At 45.3% G+C, this 20,191-nt stretch overlaps 1 protein-coding gene across 2 annotated transcripts; it reads right to left on the bottom strand.

Moving 5' to 3' along the window:
- Positions 1-2,365: 2,365 nt before the first annotated feature.
- Positions 2,366-14,031, bottom strand: lhx5 (LIM homeobox 5). 2 transcript variants are annotated; one of them, XM_084693741.1, is made up of 6 exons: positions 13,931-14,031; positions 13,362-13,817; positions 10,709-10,932; positions 9,210-9,487; positions 6,041-6,206; positions 2,366-3,402 (listed from the first exon to the last, which is right to left on the bottom strand). In XM_084693741.1, exons 2-6 carry the CDS (start codon positions 13,532-13,534, stop codon positions 3,050-3,052), a joined length of 1,194 nt encoding a protein of 397 aa, XP_084549867.1. In that variant the 5' UTR covers positions 13,535-13,817; positions 13,931-14,031; the 3' UTR covers positions 2,366-3,049. The 2 variants fall into 2 exon arrangements, with proteins under 2 accessions (XP_084549867.1, XP_084549866.1); XM_084693740.1 differs by having other exon boundaries at positions 13,362-13,988.
- Positions 14,032-20,191: the final 6,160 nt, after the last annotated feature.

The raw sequence follows: 20,191 nt of genomic DNA, 5'->3' as shown, positions 1-20,191 counted from the left end.
AGGAGCACCCTGGAACCCCTTTCTGTCCCTTAATCCTTAATGCATTCATGTACACACACACACACACACACACACCCAGCAAATACACACACAGACACACACACACACACACACACAACACACGTATGTACCACAAACACACACGCAAAGCAAGCACGCACACACACACATGTTCCAGCTTCATTTTACATAGAGGAGAAACCCCGATCTGTCTCAAATGAAACGTCTACGCTCCATGCCCCCCCCCCCCCCCACAATCAGATAGAAACTCAGAGTGGACAAAATCATAGATAATAGTATGTATTAAATGACTGGCCACTGAAATGGTATACAAAATGCAGGTGCAGAACTGCTTGTGCTTCCTAGTGTATCTGTCACCAGCGTGGAAACGAGTCTCCCGTGAAGGACCATGCGGCGGCGTTAACCGTCCCTTCCTGACCAGCTCCGGTCTCAGACTTCCTTCTCCGTTTCGTAGACCTAGACAACAACTTAGGCTTTGGTCTGTGGAGCTCTCTGATGGGCCATACAGACCTCCTGGCTCTGCACAGTCGTCCTGTGGTGTCGTGCTCATCCTGTGCCTCCCCCAGCCCTGTAGCTGACCAATGACCAAACAGTATACAGACGCCAGTGAATGCAGAGCGCCGCAAATTCTCTACCGGTTAATAAACTCGGGAAACATCTGTGTGTCATCCCCCGTTCGTTGGCACATTTTTGACTTTTGCTTCTGGAGGGGAGGGGATCCCTCACTGAACTGTTCCTCACAAGGTTTCTTCCGTTTTTTTTTTTCCTCTCTAAGGTTTCCTGGGAGTGTTTCCATGTCCTCCTTGAGGGTCCTAAGTTGGTTTTGGCGCAATTCTACAGCCGTAAGTGAAGCCCTCTGTGACGCTGCTCGTGAAAAGAGGGCTATACAAATCACATTTTATTTCGATTTGTATTTGAGTTGGCTCAATATGTACACCCTTTTCTGTACTTTGGCAGAGAGGGGGCTATTGGACCCAGAACTTCTTCCTTTCAAAAGCCGTGGAGACCCTGGATTATTGTATTGGGGAATGATACTGCATTGCTTTGATAGTTTTACAAGGCTGCTTTAACAATAAGTAACTTTATTTTTTTCGCCTGCACATTTGGACAATAGGAATCCACTTGGCCCTCACACACCAACCTTGAGAATTTAATTTTATGAAGTGCATTGTGAAGTTCACCGTCGACAGCAGTGGTAATAGAATGCCTTTTATTCAGAACTCTGCATAACTAACCATATACACCCTAAGCTTATCGGCTCCAGACTAGAAGAGTTACCACACAAGGATTGTAAACTGTGTTTTCTCTGCCTCGCTGTCTCCCCCCTGCAGTTCCCACACGTGACCCATAGATGGCGCCGATCGCTCCGAGAAGACGGCGGTAAGTCACAGATGTTGCCTGTCCCCTCCTTTTGTTTTTTTCCTTCTATTGAAGAAGAAGACCTCAGCTGTTGAAGGAGATTCTCCATTATGTGTTCAATGTTCTTTTGAAAATAATTTCCATTAAAACATGTTTTTTTTTTAAAGGGACAGTGACAAAGGGAAGGTCAGGTGAAGCATTGTGGAGAGAGAGGGGGCTGTCAGGGGCGTCTACATGGAAGGATCTATGTGAGGGAGCCTTAATCAGGGAACGGTATGTGTGGGGCGTGTGTACGTGTATGAGTGTAGGTGTGTTTTTGTGTGTGTGTGTGTGTGTGTGTGTGTGGGTGTTTGAGTGTGTTGGTGTGATTGTGTGTCTGGCCCTTTGCTTGCTTGTGTGTGTGTGTGTGTGTGGGGCATGGGGTTTGCATTGACGTGTATGTGTGTGTGTGTGTGTGTGTAGGTATATACTTTTGATATGTATTTGTCCTGAATAACCATAGAGATGTCCTGAAGAAAAACATCAATGTATACTTTCTTGGTGGTAGCCGAAGGCTGTGAAGTATTGACGACTGTGTGCGAGAGAGGGAGAGGGAGAGAGAGAGAAAGAGAGAGAGAGAGAGAGAGAGAGAGAGAGAGAGAGAGAGAGAGAGAGAGAGAGAGAGAGAGAGAGAGAGAGAGAGAGAGAGAGAGAGAGAGAGAGAGAGAGAGAGAAGAGAGAGAGACAGAGAGAAAGAGAGAGAGAGAGAGAGAGAGAGAGAGAGAGAAAGAGAGAGAGAGAAAAAGAGAGAAAAAGAAGAGAGAAAGAGAGAGAAAGAGAGTTTGAGTGTGAGGGAGACTGTGTGTGAGGAAGAGTGTGTGTGTGTGTGTGTGTTAGGGAGAGTGTGTGTGTGTGTGTGTTAGGAAGAGTGTGTGTGTGTTGGGCAAAGGGACAGACAAAGGCTCCTAGAAAGCCTCTGTAAGAGCGGCAGACACAGATTCCCCGATCCAGAAACCTATCCTGCTGTAGGCCAGCCAGAGAGGCCAATTAGCAGAGGAGCTAACAAACAAAGCAAAAATCAACAATCGTTATTTTGGTTTGAAACTGTGTAAAACATGACTGGAAACAATAGACCCGATAGAGGATTTACTCTTTTGGCTTACATTCAGTATCTGACTTCTACCACAAAAATGAAGCGTGTCCTTAGTTCATTAATGGATCCTTCCACTGTTTTGGGGTGAGTGGGAGGGAGATGTCGGGGTGGAAGGGACAGGCCCAGGGTGCCACTCCCAGCTAGGGGCGGAGATGGTGGGGGGGCTGTTTCTGTTGCGGTTCGAGAGATGATACGGAGGCAGCAGGCACCGGCACAGTTCAGATTCCCAGCAGACTGCCTCATCCCTCCATCCTAGTCTCTGTCGGCATCAGCGCTCTGCTCCATCTCAAACACACCAGCTCGGAAAGTGGATTGAAATTCAGCTCATGAAATTAAGAAAAAAATGTCGATGGAATCTTTTTTTGTTTGTTTGTTGTTTTTGTGTGTGTGTGTGTGTTTTTTGTATTATTATTTTTTTTTACAAGAAGTGGCACTTTTTTTCAATCCGCAACCTGAATTCTCAAATCTTCTCCTGAACGTATGTAGGAGAGTAGGACTGGAGCAGAGGCCTGGGGTGGTACGAACCGCCCCCCAGCTCTACCACACAGTGGTCTCTCCCATCTCCTGCCCGGGGTGAGACATGGGAGCGCTGTAACTGGAGTTGCTGGCCAGGGAGAAGGGGGGACTGGGCCCCCCGCCGTACGCTTCCCCAGGTAGGGGATGCATGGAGCTGGGTAAGCCCGGCTCGGGGCTGGGGGTGTCCGCGTGGGAGATCATGTCCGTGAACCTTTGGTCGTCTGGGTGGTGGGCGGCTCCGGAGCCCTCCATGCCTCCGGGGCCGGAGCCCAGGATGTAAGGGGACTCTGCCGGAGACTGAGCCTGAGAGGAGGGAGGCCCGTGGGGGAAGAAGTCGTAGGTGCTCCCTGGTCCGTAGTAGTCGCCCGGGTACTCTGTGGGAAGGAGAGAGGGAGGAGAACAGGAGTTAGGATCTGCTGTGATCGTTGGAGAGGAAAACGACACTGACAAACAACTATCAGCATGGAGGACTATTTTCAGTGTTCTCAACCTGATTACAGTTGCACATGCATAAGAGCCTTACGTGTTCACACCAATTGTATCTGAAAGATTGCGATAATGAGAGTAGGCAGCCGGCATGACATTCACAAACTTCAATTCCCTCTCTACTAGAAGTCAAAATAAACAAGCTAATTATGGAGTCACACAAACAGAACCCTGCTAGCTTAACAGACCTCAAGAATAGACCTGGGGCGCTTGCGAAGGGGGGGGGGGGGCCGAGGAGAGGGGTGTGAGAATTACCCTTACACACACACACACACACACACACACAGACAGAAACACACACCCTGCCTCCCTTTTTCCTTGCAGCAAACGAACAGAAGGATGGAGGGAGCGGTTATAAAGGAGTGCAGACTCCCCGACGCTGCCGCAACACAAAAGGGTGTGAAAGGAGACGTGCTGAGAGGAGGGAGGGCACTGGAAGAGAGGGATGAAGGTTTTGCCCTCCCCTTACACTCTCTTTCAATCTCTCTCTTTTTCACTCTCTTTTATCGCTTTCTCTCTCTGTCTCTGTCTGTCTGTCTCTGTCTGTCTGTCTGTCTCTGTCTGTCTGTCTCTCTCTCTCTCTCTCTCTCTCTCTCTCTCTCTCTCTCTCTCTCTCTCTCTCTCTCTCTCTCTCTCTCTCTCTCTCTCTCTCTCTCTCTCTCTCTCTCTCTCTCTCTCTCTTGCTCTCTCTGTGTTCTAACCTTCAAGATTCCATTTTCCTTTGACTTCAACACCACGAGCCATTCAGGAACTAACAGACAATGCATCTCTCAAAGTGTCTATCAAATCCGAACCGATAATGTTTCATGGCGACGACGCCAAGCGTACTGCCTCCGCCGCCACCCAGCGTGTTCGTGTGATCGCCAGAAGACAGATGCCTTTTGTCTTATCGTTCTGAGCGCGCCCTGCTTGCCAAGGCCCGCATTGGCAGACAGTCTGAGAGCCGGAGGGCGGATCCGGGATCAGTCTCGCTTTCCAGATCTGGCTGAGTCTTCGGACAGACCTGATCCAGGATCAGCACTCTGAGGTGCACGGTGCATTTGAGCTATTCTCAGCCGACTCCTCAGTCTCGAGAGAGGAAAGGGCCTGTTTGCTGCTATGTCTGCGCAGACATGGCCGACTGGTTTAGTTTAAGAAGAATCCCATCCGCTTTCTGGTAACTTTCCATGGGATGTAGGGAGAATCACTGCAGACCACATCTCTGTGACCCGATCGATTCATTTCAAGCTTACATTTACAAAGCAGCTGGTAGGAAATAATACAAGAAAAAGCTTGAAGCCTAAACAAAACATGATGTGATTATCAGGCAATTAATATGTGCTAATCTAATTACTGTGTAGGAAAATAAGAGCAACAGACAATCAAAGAGTAACCCAAACAAGCTTTCCCAAATGAATAATTATACCAATATATGAAATATCAATGAAATATCCACTAGTCAAACAATCCAGAAAAAACATTCATTATTTATTCATTAATAATATATAACGTTACATGTGGTAACCGAAATCCACCATGTGCACCGAACACACTCTGTTGCAAATACCAGAGTAGTGACTCTCTACCACACCAGAGCAGGGTCTCTCTACCACACCAGAGTAGTGACTCTCTACCACACCAGAGCAGGGTCTCTCTACCACACCAGAGCAGTGTCTCTCTACCACACCAGAGCAGGGTCTCTCTACCACACCAGAGCAGGGTCTCTCTACCACACCAGAGCAGGGTCTCTCTACCACACCAGAGCAGAGTCTCTCTACCACACCAGAGCAGTGTCTCTCTACCACACCAGAGTAGGGTCTCTCTACCACACCAGAGCAGGGTCTCTCTACCACACCAGAGCAGAGTCTCTCTACCACACCAGAGCAGGGTTTCTCTACCACACCAGAGCAGGGTCTCTCTACCACAACAGAGCAGGGTCTCTCTACCACACCAGAGCAGTGTCTCTCTACCACAACAGAGCAGTATCTCTCTACCACACCAGAGCAGGGTCTCTCTACCACACCAGAGCAGTGTCTCTCTACCACACCAGAGCAGGGTCTCTCTACCACACCAGAGCAGTGTCTCTCTACCACACCAGAGCAGGGTCTCTCTACCACACCAGAGCAGTGTCTCTCTACCACACCAGAGCAGTGTCTCTCTACCACACCAGAGCAGTGTCTCTCTACCACACCAGAGCAGTGTCTCTCTACCACACCAGAGCAGTGTCTCTCTACCACACCAGAGCAGGGTCTCTCTACCACACCAGAGCAGGGTCTCTCTACCACACCAGAGCAGTGTCTCTCTACCACACCAGAGCAGGGTCTCTCTACCACACCAGAGCAGTGTCTCTCTACCACACCAGAGCAGGGTCTCTCTACCACACCAGAGCAGGGTCTCTCTACCACACCAGAGCAGGGTCTCTCTACCACACCAGAGCAGTGTCTCTCTACCACACCAGAGCAGGGTCTCTCTACCACACCAGAGCAGAGTCTATCTAAAAGGCCTCTCTGAGCACCCAGCCCTCAGGGTTACCACCCAGGGTCTTACCTCCGTAGTAGCCGTAGGCCCCGGGCCCCATGATGTCAGGGTCCTCCAGACGGCCCCCGAGGGGCCTCATCCTGCGTGGGCCTCTGAAGAAGGCATGCCGCCGGGCCCCCAGGGCGCTCAGCTGTTTCATCCGACGCTCTTTGGACCTCCGGTTCTGGAACCACACCTAGCGGGCCGGAACAGAAGGCAAGGGCAGCCGTTATTCATCTTTCAAAAGACGGCGGGGTCACGTGGGGCCGGGGAGAGTTGGATCGTTCGCGAGTCGAAATGCGAAATGGGAGAAGCGTTGTTGTTCGCGGGTTGTTGTTTGTTTGGTTTGTTGATATCAGGATGGTCGTACACAAAATCTATTTAGTTCAAACGTTGCAAGAATGTCCCCCTCACAAAAATGTAATCAGCAGCCATTGACAGATTTAGAGAATCAGGAGCAATGTGTATAACACACACACAACCGCGCGTTAAAAAATAAATGGAAATATAAGGGTCCAGTCCAAGGCTTAATGAAGACAAAACAAGACGAATCTCCAATGAAATTAGACTTCAGTTTAAGACCTTAACTTGTTGTAGGCTATGTGGCCACAGGCCATTTCAAGGGTCTGTGACACGCAAGCAAGACAAGAGCTATTTTACTCATTGTGTTGCTGTGCTATTGTCTGTCCTCTCACACGCTTGTCTTTGTTTAATAGCCGTATGTACATTATCCACGCCATTGTCTATTGGATTACCTTCTGCTGCTCTGCTACCTCTTTAAAGAACATGTCCAGTAGGATCCTATTCTCCTCTAACTGTAATCACTGGCTTGGATAATCGAGAAAAATTCCATGCATTATGTCACGTCCCAAGACGCCCCGGCTTTCTGAATGAACGCATTAGGAACACTCCTGCCACAATCCCACCGATACATCGATACAAATGACTACCAGCATCTACACGGGTGCCTTGATATGATTGCATATTCAGAACATTGAAATGCGAGGGTATTCATAGAGACAGAGGCGTCGGCGGTGTGTGGACAGTAGGACAGCTTCTGCGGAGGACCAAGACTCAAGGTTAGAGGAGCTGGCGTTTGTGTTGGAACATGACAGAGAAACGATGAAATGTTCCGGAACATGGACATGAATCGGGGACCGCAAAACCCAACGTCAAACCAGCACAGCGATGAAAAGAGCTGACCAAAACGAGCTGTTTTGAAAGGCCTCTCGTGATCTCCAGCCATGATAAAACGTTACAGCTTGGTGGATGGAATAGTTAGCTATTTGATTAACTCTGAGTTTTGTAAAGCTGTACTGTGGCTACATTCAATGTTGGAGTTCAGAGTATTTGTTGGACAATACTTTCAGGTTGTTGACATGAAACCCTTTGGTATAATTACACATTAGCACAGAAAATAACAAATCATTAATTTTTGACTGCGATTCTGTTAAACATGCCAGGTATCCCACCAACCCAGAGAGGAAGACATCAAATGGTTGATGAACAAAAGAAACATATGAAAGAATAGTTTTGCATTGTAAACACATTCCTGTATGGCTTTGCATCTTCACTGCATAATGATGTATGTTAACACCAGCTAGGCTGCACCAGAAGCAGAAACCTACTGTGCTGGAGATTAACAAAAACACACACACATGCACCAAAAAACACACACGCACACACACACAAAAACACACACACACACACACACACAAAAACACTTAGGCATTCCTCTCCATGCTCTACCAGCAAAAGCAACACCTGCTTATTGAGAACAATCGTCTAACTGTAGGGTACATTTTTATGGAAATGTTCTCGCTCCCCTTGAGAGAGCGTTGCTTAGGGATTACACACACATGCTGGAGCACCGGCATGGCTCCAGAGGGCTCCCCGCGTGGAGAGCAGTCGCAGTTAACACACAGCAAATGAGAAAGGAGATGATGAAATAGGACTCCATTTTGGCACCATGCATCATTGTGCTTTCCATTGTTGATGATCACAAATGAACGTGATGGATTTGGTGTTATCGAGGGGCAAGCGGATTAAAACACACAAACGCACACCTAGATCCACTGACGAGGGCGATTCTGTGTTTCTACGGTATAAGCTTTGGGCTGGTCTTAAAGGAAGTGATGTATAGGCTGCAAGTGAAGGAGAACGCGTGGAGGATATGCAAATTTGAGAAATCAGCGATAATTACAGTAGGCTCACAAAAAGCCACATCTCAGCTGGTAGAGATGGTGCTAATCACCCTGACACAGTTTTAACCCAGACACCAAGTTTGTGTGAACGTGTGTGTGTGTGTGTGTGTGTTTGCATCTGGCATAGAGCAGCAGAAGTATTCAATGTGGGGGTGAGAGTTGGACAGCATAGAGGATGCCTTGTTTTGTGAGCTGGACGGAAGGGTTGTTATTGTTTCATGATATGGTGGCTGCGAATTCAACACGAGATGAGGAAAACAAACAACCCTTCTTAGAGCAGCGAGATTGACTTACTTTATCAATGGACCTGTCTATCATAGAGCTTCTCTAATAGATTGTAGTCAGTACAAACTTACATACACATGGCAAACTTGTCTTTTGTTCAAAAAGATGTATAAATATAATAAATGAATGCATATATTCTCTGCAGACACCTTTGTCATCTATGACCACGGTGTCTCGGGTAGAAAGCCTCCACATTATAATATAATGGTTTTATAGGAGCATGTAGACAGACAAATGCAATCAACTCTGAGTGCAATAAACATCTTGGTGGATTGTTTGGTAAAATATAAATAGCTTGAGAATAAATAGTATATGAATTTGTTTTTATATATATATATATATATATATATATATATATATATATATATATATATATATATATATATATATCTAGCCTTTTATCTTTATAGTCACCTTTATATTTTTCAGAATCGTAGGCCTAATAGTTTCAAAATATTACCCTAACATTCCTCTCTCCATGGCATATGGAGGTGTTCAAGTAATTGTGATTTAATTTCACAGAAATATCATATTCTCATTCTTGTGTTTTTTTCAGTCATCCTGAATACAATAAATAACATTGCCAGATCACCAAGGTAAATGTGGGCCCAATCTATCATCTTCAAATATAAATGTTTGACTTCTCTCCGGGTGTTGTTGCACAATACAAACAATCTAGAACAAATATCAAACAAGCTATTGAGTGTTACCTGAATAACTCGCATGTTTAATCCAGTTTCCTGGGCCAGCTGTTCACGAATGTGTCGGGTGGGTTTCGGCGTTGCCACAAAAGCCGCTTTTAAGGTTTCCAGTTGCTTGGCTTTGATAGTGGTGCGTGGCCCTCGCCTTTTGGTCCCCGAATTCTGCTCCTCGTTCTCATTATTGTTCGTTTCCTTATCGGATGACGTAGAATTGTCTGTCTCTTTTGTGTCGTCCTGTATCGGGTCCTGAAGATCCGGTGATAAACTTCTGTCGGTACACGACGACACTGGGGAATGGTGAAGAGAACAGAAAGGTCACTGAAGGTGTCGAGGGGCTTTCTGTTTAACCGCTTGCTTAATCACTTCTTAATAAAGATTGAAGAGACACATAGGCCAAAGACATCTCATTTTAAACGATTTAGAATTCAGCTAAATATAGCTTATTGCAATTATAACACACCGTGTTGCCTACAATAAGGGCAACAATTTTAAAATATATATAAAATCGGGTCGACAAAAGTTGTCCCTGTGACCCTGTAGCGGATATGAATAATGAGACAGAAATTATACATGAAACGTGTAACAAAAAGGGTAGGCTAACTATCTCGCGCGTCCCAACGGACCCTCTGCGGTGCATGATAACAGCTTGTCATTGTCCGATGGGAGGGGATGTTTAAACCATTCATCTGACAAGAATGTATAGCCTTGATAAGACAGGCAAGAGTAAAAATGCTCTCAGCTATGCTGCAATGCTTTGTTAGAAACATCTTCAAAAGATTTAACAACACTGTCCTATCGGCCAATTGCAGCGTTAGGGAGGGGGTGGTTTAGTAGTCTACACGAGGGGAAAAATAGATTGATCTCGTGTAGGTCTACACGGGATCAGGACGTTTTTTTAAGATGGCAAATATTTACAAGCAATCTTTTTTCAATGTAAGAAATCAAATATAGGATTTGAGCAGATTTGGATCTCATCCAGATGACGTGGTAGTTTTGGTTCAGCCTAAACGCCATAGCCACTGTGGTGTATATTTATACCGGGTTGAATAATAAAGCTTTATTGTTTGGGATAATACACCTTACAAAAGAATGTAAGAAAATCTCAGGGTTGAAGTTGAGGTGCGCTTGTGGGGCCTTGGCCTCGGCTTCTCTTCCAAATACACCCTGTCCATGGTTCTGAATTGTGGGACGTGTCGTTCATGAAGGCCTAAGGCAGCATCCGATGGATACAGGCTGGAAACCATGGTTTAGAAACCATTTAATCAAATGCTCATGATTTTGAGAAACATAAATAAGATATTGATCGAATACATCAATCTTGCTTAATGCTTGGCTGATCACATGATATGCATGAACCTAAATACACTAAATGCAGAAATAATTTTTGGAAATGTAGGTCTAAACAATAACCGAGCTGTGACCTTTAGGCTTTTACAAAATGTAGGCCTAAATAGATATGCACGTACAATGATTATTTTATGGAATAAACACAATTAATGCATTGTTACCTGAATTCAAGTTGACTTCCTTTATAGCGCCCGAGGTCAGGTAATCTTCTTTGCACACGAATTTGTTTTCGTCTATAACGTACAGTTCCTCGCCCGTGGATAGCTGTTTGTTGCACACCATACATGTGAAACAGTTGAGATGGAACACTTTGCTGCGCGCTTTGCGCACGAGGTCGCTAGGTGAGATTCCTTGAAGGCAGCCAGCGCATTTTGTGCCAAACCGCCTGGAATGGGAAATAAATGAGAAAACAATTACGATAACTCCAAAGTATTTTTCTAAAATTGCAGAGAAAGCAGGTATTTTATTTTATGGTATTTAAAAACCAAAACCTGCTATATTAAGCCAACATGCAGACCATATTCTTAACCGACAACCCGGAACTGAGTAACGATGATGATAGGCCTATAAGTAATTATGAGTCATGTTGCAATTTAAAACAGGTACATTTTAAATGTATTTTTAAACAAAAAACACTATGGACAAACGCAGTTATAACAAGAATACTTCGAACATAAGTATGCTATCACACTATACCCCAATGTTGGCACACTTTTGAAAGCTAATTCAAATGACAGCCGTAGGCATTTAATCAAAATAATAATCATGACCACAAAAATAAGAAAAATAAGAATAGGAACCATGTTTGTTAATATATTTAAAATTGGTACCGCTTTCTTTTAGCCCAATAGCCTGGCTTTTTTTTATCATTATGACTGTTAGGCTATTATAATTATTTAAGGTCTTATCAATTTCAATGTTGATAAGAAATTTTTAAAAAAGAAAATGATATTAATAAAATACATTTTTGTTGCCATCGTCAATAATGATTCTTTGAACCTTCAATTACCTCTGCTTTGCATCAAACAATGCACCTGCGCCAGAATACTTTCAAATATTGAGAGACCATTTAAATAATAATTTTGATTGGATTGCTCTGGTAATAAACCCACGAAAGAAAAACTATTAGTGACAATCAACACATTGTGACCACGCAGATATTACAGGATTAAGCAGAATATGAACATTTTAGGAAAGGAAATCTTCATAATCCACATTGAACCGCCCTTAAAATGTCGGGTTGGTGATGAATTGATTTTGACATATGCTAGGTACAAATACGGGCATTTAGACTCTCGGTTTCTGCGAATAATCATTTAAGAAATTAATGTAGCCAGATCACCCTGTTTACGTATATGTATATATATATATATATATATATATATATATATATATATATATATATATATATATATATATATATATACATACATATATTGACCCTGTGATTTTAATGATTTAATCTACCGTACCATAATCCCAATCCTCGCCAAATCTGAGATCTTTATTCCTTTCTCATCACTGGGCCTCAGGTAGACAAATATACAGGATACAATTTGATTTGTTTCAATGATTTAAACGTTTTACTGGTACACGTTGGCCTTTAGTTAAATCAACGTTGGAGTTGGGAGACAGTGATTGGGGAGAAGGACGGCAGCGAGTGATCAGGGGCAAGCCCCCTTTTTTCAAGCTTTATTCCACACCGAATCTGTCTCCCCATTTGCAATGGTATCGCTTTACTTTTCCCTTTCACATGCATGGCAAAGCCACCCCCAGCGAAAGGGCAGAACTCTACTTAGACAACAAATGGACACATTAGGGTGATTACTGTTTCGCCTGGCTAATGGCTGGCCATTTAAATCCACGGCTAGATGGGGCCCGGCTAATATGATGGTCAAGGCCGTTTGGGGCCAACAGCACTAACACAAAGGCTTGAATACTGGGCCCTATATGTCATTAAACAATTTGTTAGGGGAAAAAAAATCTGACACATACCTAATTGCTAGGATGCAAGAGTGCAACAAACAAGGGCTTAAATTTAGGCCTATCAGTCAGTTAATTGACACACTTTTAGGAATTGTGAAGGCTTAATGGATATTTATCTAAAAGCAGTCGCAACAAACAAAAGTGAAAACTGACGTTGAGAAACACATTCGTGAACAAATTCAGAGAGAAACAATCCTTCAACGTTACCTGCCCGTTTTGTTAGTTCATCGGCTATTTGGTAGCCAATATTCTGGCAAATTATTGCAGGCCTATCCGTTTCAATAGTAGGCCTATCACTGAACATATTGTTTGATTTACGAATATGGAAACTCTTCTGTTTTTATGACTTAAAATAATGACATTATTGGATTTCTCATATAACTGTGGTTAAAACTGCAGATATTTTGTCAGGCACTGAATTAATTGACTGTCTCCATATTATTTGTCTATTTGAATCGACAACACACGTCATTTGTTGCCAGTGGATTTTTTTTCTTCATAAAATAAAACACCTGAATAAAAATGATATGTTAATTCACATCTTTGACTTTGCACTTGTTTTCGGGGGAAATCTATTGAATTGTTATTTTTTAAATCCGCTTTGAACTGTCACTACGTTCTTGTAAACAATTCGGTGAGTGACATTTAAATAGGAGCAACTGTTTACGGCAATAACGAGTGAAACCACAATCCTCAAACTCCCTTGAAAACAGAAATCCTGAGTGACACAATCTTCATGAAAGAGCTCCGCGTAGCCCACTAATCCTTGATGTATTTGAGGTGTTTTGGCAACCCGATTTACGCATTACCCGAGCCAATGTTCCTTACCTGAAAAAGTCAATTTTGCAGTATAGTTTGCCATCCCTGGAGAAGCACTTCTCGGTCAAATTACAGTTGCACTCACAGCACTGGACGCACTTAGCATGCCATGCTCTGTCCAGTACGTTCAGTAGGAACCGGTCTAGGATGGGCCGCTCGCACCCGGCGCAGTGGACCATCATGTCGCTGCCCTGGAGGACACCGAGTGCAGACCTTCCCACGCGGGCACCGCTGCTCGGACTGGGGCAACCCGGTTCTACGCGGAACAACGTCTTGACTCCGGGTTTGGGGACAATTATAGAAGCGAATGTTCCTCAGGTGGCAATTCAACCCTCCTCTCAGAGGCAGACGCAGAACCCTGGAAGTTATTGTACTCCTGGCCCTGTTTACTGTCCAGCACTTGTCAGAATCCTGAGGTTAAATACCTCATCAAATGCTTCTTCTCACGTAAAATTGACACATTTCCTGTCCTCCGCAGAAAAAAAACAGTGCATAGGTAATGCAAATAATTTTACCTTTCTTTTTAATCCTTTGAAATCATTGCTTTATGTCCACTTATTTTCCTTGCCTTGCCTCACCTCACGTCGCCACTTTTTGCATCACTGTGGTTTGGTCTGCAGGCGCAACGCGCATCCGTATTCAGATTGGATGACGCTCTTGTTAATTCCTGTGCCTGGGTGGCCAATCAGAGCCCAGTTGTTATGGTTACGCTTTCAAATAATCGTAGACTAACCTTAAACCATGCTTGTAGCCTGGCTTTAAATTTAAAGGTAGATTTTCACAACGTGGCAAAAATGAAGATTATGGAACCACAATATCTTACTGTGTGTCAGGAACTCGCCCACGTTAGTTCTGGACTACGTGTGTTTCACAGCATGAAGCTAGCATCCATATTCATTTTAGGGTCATTCACTAATTTATGCCAAAATTACATGACAAAAAACTGTCATAGAGTTAAGTCTGATCGGAGCCCAATGGAGTAGGTTCCATAGCCCAGCTAAGGACTGGAATCATTTTAATGGGGCCTGAATGAATTTACTGATCAGTTCGTTCGTCAGTCATTCTACAATGGGAGGGCCGGCTCATAATAATACCGGCCTTAAATGACTCTGAATGGGATGGGATTGGAGAGGAGTCGTCTTTCTGAACAAGAGCTAATGCTACAAAACTTCTCTGCATTGTACTGAGCCAATGTATAGAGGATTGGAGGGGGGCTGCGCGTCCTTTCTAATGCAGAAGGCTATTTACAGGGAAATGCATAGGATTAAGATACCCTGGCCCCGTCCATAGAGAGAGGCCGGTCTCCCGATGGTTTAACAGAGTAGCCACCAATCGAAGGGAATTTCAATATTTACTTTCGGACTCATTTTGTTGGTCGCTGCAATGCAAACATCATGTAGACACTAATGCGTTAGCGGAGGAAGGACTCGACTGGTTTAAGCATAATGATTCACTTAAGTAGGTGTTAATTTTGACCCATTTTACATTATCACTAAGACAATTATGAATTGCCAGAATAACAATATTCCACGAAAGACTCAATTTAAAAAATACAAATAAATGTTGCCCATTTTAGGCCTAAGGCTTTCGCAGCAGTGCGCTAGATTAAGGTTCAATCTTGTAAAATAAAAAATATATTTTTTTACCTCTTTCATATTGAGACTAACAGAAAAAACAACATTACTGTGTGCTGTAAGATGTAGACCTCTGTCATTGGTCTATCTATTGGCCTGTCAATAACTACAATTATATTGTACCTACATAACCATGTAAACTTAATTAATTATCGGTCTCAGAATAGTGTGAAATGAAACTGTTCAATGAAAGTTATATGTCTGACATAAACTGACATAAACTGATGTCAAGTGTATGCATCTATAGGTATCTATCTATCTATCATGTTTGATAACACTTTAATGAAGGCTTGTGTCACGGGGGATGGGTGCTGGTGATAATAAGCAGTAGCCCAATTTCTCTTACGAGTGAGAGGGGGGGGGGGGGGGCACGTAAAGGCTATTGGCTATTCTAGTTGTTTTCTGAGGAGGGAAGCCGAGGGCGACCGACGGGACCCCCGTAGATCTTGGCAGGCGAGTCTTGTTTCAATCCCGGAGCAATTGGTCGCTACTTAGGCTGTTTTTCTCACCAGCGTTTTCTTGACATTGTGTTTAAGAACTCAGAGGGAACACACTTTAGCTGTGCGGCACACAACAACCTCCCCGTCTTAGATTATTTACGAATATAACCTATTTTGGTGGATGGCATTTACACTTCTCAACCATTTAACATCCAATGTCCAAATTAAACTCGCCAAACCGACAAACATGCCAGAATGAACCTGGCTTTAACTTTTGTTTAGGCTAGGTTGCCCCGACACCTTCAGACTACAATGAATTTACATGGGCTGGAGGTAGCAGGCCAGACATGGGGGTATATGTTTTTAGCCAAACAAAGATACAAAACAGCGCTGGTAAAGGGGTAACAAAAGCGTTATCGCCTCATGTGGGAAAACGAGCATGTGAGACCAGCGCATGCAACTACCTTTTGTTTGTGCTGTTCTGCTGCATAGAACTAGCCAGAAGGCTATTCAGAGTCTCCTGTGCTGTGAGCGAGCCAGACACCCAAAGCACGGAAGGCCAACGCACCTGTGAAAGTTTCACAGTGGAATTGTCCGAGGTGCTGAAAGCCAAGGCCGTGTTAATCGTTTTTTTCATGTATATTTTTTACATCAACAAATTCTGTTCAAAGCACATACTTTATTTATCATACATTTATAACTCAATAAAATAATTATCTTCCGTTTAGACAATTATGGCGACAATACGAAGGCTTTTACACTGAGAAGTTATGTATTTGAGCTTCTATTAATCTTCTAAATGGAGTGGCGGACTGCCTCTCTTAAGGTTGTGAGGTAAAACACAGCTGCGTCTCATAGATTTGTTTGTGAATCACTGACAATACAGAACATATGGACCGCTATTCGGTCGTTTATTTGACAAACCTTTGATGAACCCTTGTGACATGATCGACCAGTCAGTCAATAACAGTATCACCAGCAATTGTTCAAGTCATTCACAATGTATTAATTTACAGTGAGGCATTGGAAAGAAGCATAAAAGAGATGAACGTAAAACATACTCTTTTTTTTTAGGTTAGGCCTACTTCGATTTCATTGAAAACTCAGTGTAGGATCTCGCGCTAAAGAATCAAACAAATGGCGATTGTATCAGATAGATGCTATTCTAACGAATCAGTCATTCTGCACAGAAGATGTACTTCAACTTTGACCTTGTACTGGAGAATGTTCACAATGATGCACAAAAGATTTACACCCACTTATGCACACACACACACACACACACACACACACACACACACACACACACACACACACACACACACAAACACATAAAAACACACACGTGCACATTTAAAGGACTTGGTGGTACAGCTACCCCTTTGTCAGCCCAGGGGCCACTGCTTACCAGAGGCCAGTGCTTTGCTACACTGTGTGTGTCCACTCCAGTCTGTACTCTTGCAGACAACCAAGAATGAGGACGTCGGCTTTTTGCACCTGAGCTAATGAATACAAAATCTGCTCAAAGCACAGTAGATATTTCTATGACACAATTTATCATTGTTATTTCACAAAAAAAGATGATCTGTGTTTTCGTCATTGAGGCTGTGACTCAGACACACCTCAGACAACTGGATGTCTGCATGCACGTTTTCAATCTTACAAGGCCCATGCTTTAGCGTAAACAAAAAAAAAAAGATTTTCCCTGAAACCTCACAACTGAACGCTAGGCTTGATTTGTGACTTTGGGAAAGAAAGGAACTTCATGTAGGGAAGGAAGAGAGACACAAGAAGAGGATGGAAATACAGGGGAGTGAGGGGTGTGGGGGGGTGACGAGCCAGAAAGCAACACACAGAGTTCAGATTCAGGCATGTTTCTGTCCTGGGGGGGCTGTAGTGTGCCACCCCCCCCTCAATTTCTCCTCCCTCCCTCCTCATGGTTTGACTCCACCGAACATCCCTAGTCAACACCCCCCCCCCCCTTCAAAAGAAACAGGCAGTGCCTCATTCTCCCATAAACCCTCTTCCCTCACTTCCTGATGTAGCCCCCCCACCCCCTCACACCGCGTCCTCCAGCACTCCACCCAAAGGCATGGACCCTCTCTGGCAGGTATAACCTCCACCCCTCCACCCCCCCACTCCTCCACCCCACCACCCCTCCACCCCTCCACCCCTCCACCCCACCACCCCTCCACCCCTCCACCCCTCCACCCCTCCACCCCTCCACCCCACCACCCCTCCACCCCTCCACCCATCCCTCAGCCACCCCTGCAGCCCCTCTCTCACACACAAACGCACAGACCCCCACGCTCACACACACCCGCGTGCACGCACGCACCCCCCGTCTCCCCACCCCCACCTCCAGGGCCCCACTCTGCCAGGGCCGGTCCCAGGGGAGAGGTTAGTGTGATGGATGTCTGATTGGTGGCCCTCCCCTAGGGCCTCCCTCTCTGTCACCTCTCCGCGCTCTGAATTAAAAGGCCGTTTGTCTCCTCCGAGTCCTCAGCTGCAGAACGCCGGCCTGCAATTTCACAGCACTCAGAGAAAGAGAGAGAGAGAGAGAGAGAGAGAGAGAGAGAGAGAGAGAGAGAGAGAGAGAGAGAGAGAGAGAGAGAGAGAGAGAGAGAGAGAGAGAGAGAGAGAGAGAGAGAGAGAGAGAGAGAGAGAAAGAGAGAGAGAGAGAGAGGCCATTACAGAGGAGGCTGTCAGGGGAGCCATCAGGGCCTGGACACGCCTGAGGGCTCTCTCCCTCTCTCTCCCTCTCTCTCTCCCTCTCTCTCTCCCCTCTCTCTCTCCCTCTCTCTCTCCCTCTCTCTCTCCCGTGCCCCGGCCCCATAGCAGGAGGCGTGGAGGTAAGCTGCCAACCAAATATTCGCAAAAACGTAAACACCTCCCCGGTACAACACAAAGCACACCTCTCGTTTGAAATTCACTGTGTCGTGTATCCACAAATAACGTGATCACTTTGGAACACGTCCCAAATTGTTGCTGTCGACAAAATGAGCGTGGGTTCAATGTCACGATACACAAGTCTGAACTGAACTCTTATCAATACTATGGTCAGCAGGGAAATAGAGTAAACACGAAACACAAAAAATACAGAAAACACATTTAAAATTGGTCCTACACATTGAATATGAAGGAGTCTGCCTAAACCAGCAGTGTTGGACCAGGCCCACCGCTGGGGGGGGGGGGTCTGTTGTCCCAGGCCATGGATAGGGGGGGGGGCAGAACTGGAGCAGAGGAGAGGAAGAGTAAGGGAAAAGGAGAGATCTGGGTGTGCGGGGGGGGGCCCATCTAAGATGCTCATCCCGGACCCAGGTCAGCTGACCTGTGTCGGCCAATTGAAGCATTTCATGACATTATGGGTTCCGTTCTTCAAGTCTGCTTCCTGATTTGAAGGAAGTTTTGATGATCGATCGGTTTGTAAATCGCCGAAATGTTCCTCACTAAAAGTCTAGATGTACACAGATAGCAACACACACACACACTCTGTCTGCCTGTCTGTCTGTCTGTCTGTCTGTCTGTCTGCCTGCCTGTATGTGTGTCTGTCTGCCTGTCTGTCTGTCTGTCTGCCTGTATGTGTGTCTGTCTGCCTGTCTGTCTGTCTGTCTGTCTGTCTTCCTCTCTCCCTCTCTCTCCTGACAGGGGCTCCATCAGGGATAACACACACACACAGAGACACACAGAGACACACACACACACACAGAGACACACACACACAGAGACACACACACGCACAGAGACACACACACACGAAAATACACATGCAAACCAACCCAGACGCCCACACACATGCACAGACACACAAAAAGACGCCCACACACAAACACAGACACACACACACATGCACACAAACACAGACACAGACACACATACGCAGATGTACACCCACACACACTAACCTGCTCACACACACACACACACACACAACAACAACATCCTCTACAGGAGTACAGATGCCTCGCAACTACACGGACACACAAAAAGCAGTTTGTGATACATAGCGATGTCCTTGACTACTACTGTGCAGCCTCGAAATCAAACACAAGTCTCTGCTCAGCGAGGAGGAGAGACAAAGGCAACACAATGCAGTACAGAAAGACTATCCCCGCTTTACAGCAGTCCAGCTGTGTTCGTCAGAAGTCTCTGAGAGGGCCCGCCGCTCTGCAAAGACCCATGGAAAGGACTCCCACATGTTTAGCCGGACTGAAAAGCGCGGGGAGAGACGCCAGAGAAAGGCATGAAAGGAGAACAAGACGTGGGGCGAGAAGGAGGAAAGCAAGAAGGCGAAACGCGGGGTTCGATCTAGTCTGGCCTGTGGAGTTCAGCCCCTGTCGTGGCACTATAACGAGGGAGATCCCCTTTCACCAAGGGCCATCATAATGAGGTAATGAGCAGGGGTGTGCATCACACCTCTGGCTTGCCCCTACTTTATTCATCAGGGTAAGGTCACACACAGCATCCAGAACCCGACCTCCCCCATCTGCCTTCGCTAATGGACCGACCCGATGGATGAAAGGTGCTCTTAGTTAAAGAGCCCTAGTTGGTGTGTGGGCGAGGAGTGAGAGACAGGAAAGGGTGGGGGGGGGGGACAGGAAGAGGAATGTTGACCATGAAAATGGTAAGACAGGGAGAGGATGGGAAGGAAGTGCAGAGCAGAGGAAGGGGACAAAGGAGAGAGAGAGACTAAATGAGAGAGAGAGAGAGAGAGAGAGAATAGGAGAAACCACGGTTCAAAGGTGGAGAAATCGTACGAGAGCAA

The sequence above is a fragment of the Hypomesus nipponensis genome, chromosome 27, assembly GCF_054491055.1.
Source record: "Hypomesus nipponensis isolate SF chromosome 27, ASM5449105v1, whole genome shotgun sequence".
In the NCBI taxonomy this organism is placed as follows: domain Eukaryota; kingdom Metazoa; phylum Chordata; class Actinopteri; order Osmeriformes; family Osmeridae; genus Hypomesus; species Hypomesus nipponensis.
The sequence above is the reverse complement of the archived record's forward strand: the minus strand, read 5'-3'. Positions and strand labels throughout refer to the sequence as shown.

Bases quoted from the DNA above. Each gene is read 5' to 3' on its own strand.
- lhx5 (XM_084693741.1), bottom strand. From the start codon at position 13,534: ATGATGGTCCACTGCGCCGGGTGCGAGCGGCCCATCCTAGACCGGTTC. The intron at 10,933-13,361 runs GTAAGGAACATT...TTCCCATTCCAG, and splicing joins TGCAAAATTGACTTTTTCAG to GCGGTTTGGCACAAAATGCG. The intron at 3,403-6,040 runs GTAAGACCCTGG...TCCTTCCCACAG, and splicing joins GGCCTACGGCTACTACGGAG to AGTACCCGGGCGACTACTAC.